The sequence below is a fragment of the Gracilinanus agilis genome, chromosome 2 (assembly GCF_016433145.1).
Source record: "Gracilinanus agilis isolate LMUSP501 chromosome 2, AgileGrace, whole genome shotgun sequence".
NCBI lineage: Eukaryota > Metazoa > Chordata > Mammalia > Didelphimorphia > Didelphidae > Gracilinanus > Gracilinanus agilis.
The window spans coordinates 700,312,691-700,316,166 of NC_058131.1; the positions used below are offsets into that span (position 1 = coordinate 700,312,691).

A 3,476-nucleotide genomic window follows, 5' to 3' on the forward strand; every position below is an offset into this window, starting at 1 on the left:
TGATGATGATGATGATGATGATGATGATGTGATATGATGTGGTGATGGTGGTGATGATGATGATGATGATGGTGATGTAATGGTGGTGATAGTGTTGATGGTGATGATGTGTTGGTGGTGATAGTGATGATGTGATGGTGGTGATAGTGATGATGGTGATGATGTGATGGTGGTGAAAGTGATGATGATGATGATGTGATTGTGGTGATAATGATGATGATGGTGGTCATGGTGATATTAATGGTGGTGATGATGGTCATGATGGTGATGTGATGGTGATGATAATTATCATGTTGGTGGTCATGGTGATATTAATGATGGTGACGATGGTGATGATGATGTGATAGTGGTTATGGTGATGTTAATCTTGATAGTGATGATGATGATGATGATGATGATGATGATGATGATGTGAGGGTGGTCATAATGATGATGGTGGTGGTCATGGTGATATTAATGATGGTGATGATGGTTATGATGGTGAGGTGCTGGTGGTGATAGTAATGATGGTAGTGATGTGATGATGATGATGATCATGTGATATGATGTGGTGATGGTGATGATGATGATGATAATGATGTGATGTGATATGGTGATGGTGATGATGGTAGTGGTCATGGTGATGGTAATGGTGGTGATGATGGTGATCATGATGTGATGGTGGTTATGGTGATGTTGATCTTGATGGTGATGATGATGATGATGACATGATGGTGGTGATAGTGATGATGGTGATGATGATGGTGATGTTGATGATGACAATGATGATGATGATAATGATGATGATGATGATGAGGATGATGATGATGATGATGATGATGTGATGGTGGTGATAGTGATGATGGTGATAGTGTTGATGGTGATGGTAATGGTGATTTTGATGGTGATAGTGATGATGGTGACGATCATGATGATGGTGATGATGTTGATGATGGTGATGGTGATGATGATTAATGATGGCACCTGTCTTCTAAGGTGGTTATATGGAACAGGTGAAATAATAATTGTAAAGTGTGTAGCACATGGCTGACATTTAGTATATGCTACACAAGTGCTGGCTATTATTATTACTACTAAACTAAATACATACATGATAAGGTTTTTGGGAGGAGGTATGAGGCATGTGGTTTGTGGGATAATAATGGGTTTTTGAGGTGTTCTTTGAAGCAACAGGCCTTGTACCATAAAGGCTATCATTTTTGGGTCATTCCTTGGTAAAATAGAATCACACTGTCAGCAAGTCCAGACCTTTTCCCAGAAGGATGGTAATTACTCCTGAGACACAGCATAGTGTGATGGATAGACAAATGAGTCAAGAGATAGGACAAATGGATTCTAGTCTCAGCTCTGGCCATCACTACATGGGTGACTTTGGATGAGTCACTTCCTTCCTTTTGGTTGAAGTTTGCCTCTTAGTAACCTTCTGGGGTTGGGCTGGACATCCTGGCCTAGTGTGAGCGGGTAGCATTTCCAGTTGTAGCATTTAGTCAAAGACGTTTCTGGAGCTCAGTGCCCAGGAAGGATGAAACAAATCTATTCAAGAGATTCGCAGGCTGCCTCCATGAAAGGTCAGAATGCCTGACATGCAGGAGGTCACTTTGCTGACCTCAGCGGTGGCCCTGTTTTGGGGATAATGCAGGGGGGGGTATTATTTTCCAGACTAGTTTGTCTGACCTCTTTGACAAATGCCGACCTCGTCTTAAGCCATAACAAGACGAGTGAGGTCTGTTCGTCCCTGGAAGGGAGATGGGCAGCTCCAGTTGGGGGCAGAATGTGTGAGGTGAGCAAGATGAGCACCCAGGGCCCAAGTGGACCTTCTCTCCCCCTTGCTCTAATCCTCTGCGCCCTTTTTCTCTAGCCCCAAGTGAATGACAGGTGGGATGGGGGTCCAAACCCATCTTTTCTTTTTCATACTACTAGACTATGCATGGCCAGTACAGACTTCAAAGGAACTCAGTGCCAGTGGCTTGAAACCTCCCCTCTGGCTGGGTTAAGGAAGGAAGTCACCCTGGGCTGCTACCTCATGTTATGAATTGTTCTTGCTAACTAGCTGCTAAAACATCGCTGCTTCTTTACTACTGAAATACTGAAAGGCCTGTTAGCACGCCTCTGATGTGAGCTCCCTGAAGTGAAACTCAGTTCACTCTCTCCTCGGAGAAAGGGGAGAATCACTACATTTTGAATCAAAAGAACCGAGATTGAAACCCGACTTTAAGCCAATCCCAGCCTCTCTCCAGCCTCAGTTTCTTTCACTATAAAATGAGAGAGAAAGTGAGGTTGAACCAGATGTTCTCCAAGGACTCTTCTGGCTCTGATCCTTATTTACCACATTCCAAGTACTCAGTGATAAACTTTTGGGCTGAGTATTATGGGAGGGAGCAGGAGCCCTAATAGAGCACCTTGTGTTTGTGTGATGAGGAGGGAGAGCACTTAATGGTCCATTTAGAGACAGATGTGAGATGGATAGGACTCCCAAAAAGTATGAGGGAGAACATGAATTTGGATGGAAAAAATAATATTTTTGTCTTCATTAGTCTCTAACTGAAAGATAGCATTTCCTTCAATTATGAATTTTTTAAATGATTCTCAGGAGGGATCGGTAGATTTTGCCAGATTGCCAAGTGGGTCCATGACATAAAAGAGGTTAAGAACTCTTGGTGCAGGGCCACAGGAGCTAAAGTGTGTCATCTTGGGGGCAGCTGGGTAGCACAGCAGATTGAGAGCCAGGCCTAGAAATGAGAGGTCCTGGGTTCAAACCTGACCTTAAGCACTGTGTGACCCTGAGCAAGTCACTTAACCCCCATTGCCTAGCCCTTACCATTCTTCTGCCTTGGAATCCAATACATACAAGGCAGAAGGTAAGGGTTAAAAAAATAGTATGACATCTCATCAATCATCAGTTTATTTTTTTATTTTTTTATTTATTTTTTTAAATTTTATACTTTTTTCTTTATTTATCAGTGACTTGCCTTTACCCATTATTTTATTTTCTCTGTAGCTTTTCAGTGCTCCTGTCGTGGGGGAGAAATGAAGATTTCATTGCGGGATGGTGGAAGAGTTGACATTACGGGTCAAACAGCCCTGGTTTTGGAAGGGAATCTGACCATCTGAAAGTCACCACAACAAAATTTACATTGCTTCCCTGATGATTACTTTTGTGGAATTGCTAAATTCAGATTAAATGTAGAATTAAAGGAAACGTGGCTGATGGTTCTCTTTTGCAATGATCCTATTTGAAAATGATGGAATTGAAAACATTTTCAAGTAAATTTAAGAATGACATGGAAAGTGTGGGAGTGCCAGAAAGGGCTGCCATCTCCAGTGGGATAACTTGAAAGACGTGCAATGTCTGAATGCCACTTAAAGGTGAAAATTAGATTGTAAACTCCTGGAGGGCAGGAAGTCTCTTTTGCCTCTTCTTATATCCCTAACACCGTAGCTGGCACCCAGGAGACATTGAACACATTATTATTTAT

The 3,476-nt window shown here is 42.2% G+C and overlaps 1 protein-coding gene across 1 annotated transcript in view; it reads left to right on the forward strand.

Moving 5' to 3' along the window:
• PBLD (phenazine biosynthesis like protein domain containing) overlaps nt 1-3,199 on the forward strand; it is a 38,120-nt gene extending 34,921 nt beyond the window's left edge. The window contains exon 9 of the mRNA XM_044659201.1: nt 2,999-3,199. Within this exon, the coding sequence (XP_044515136.1) occupies nt 2,999-3,111 (113 nt within the window). The 3' untranslated portion in view covers nt 3,112-3,199. The remainder of the gene's footprint in view (nt 1-2,998) is intronic.
• The last annotated feature ends 277 nt before the right edge of the window (nt 3,200-3,476 follow it).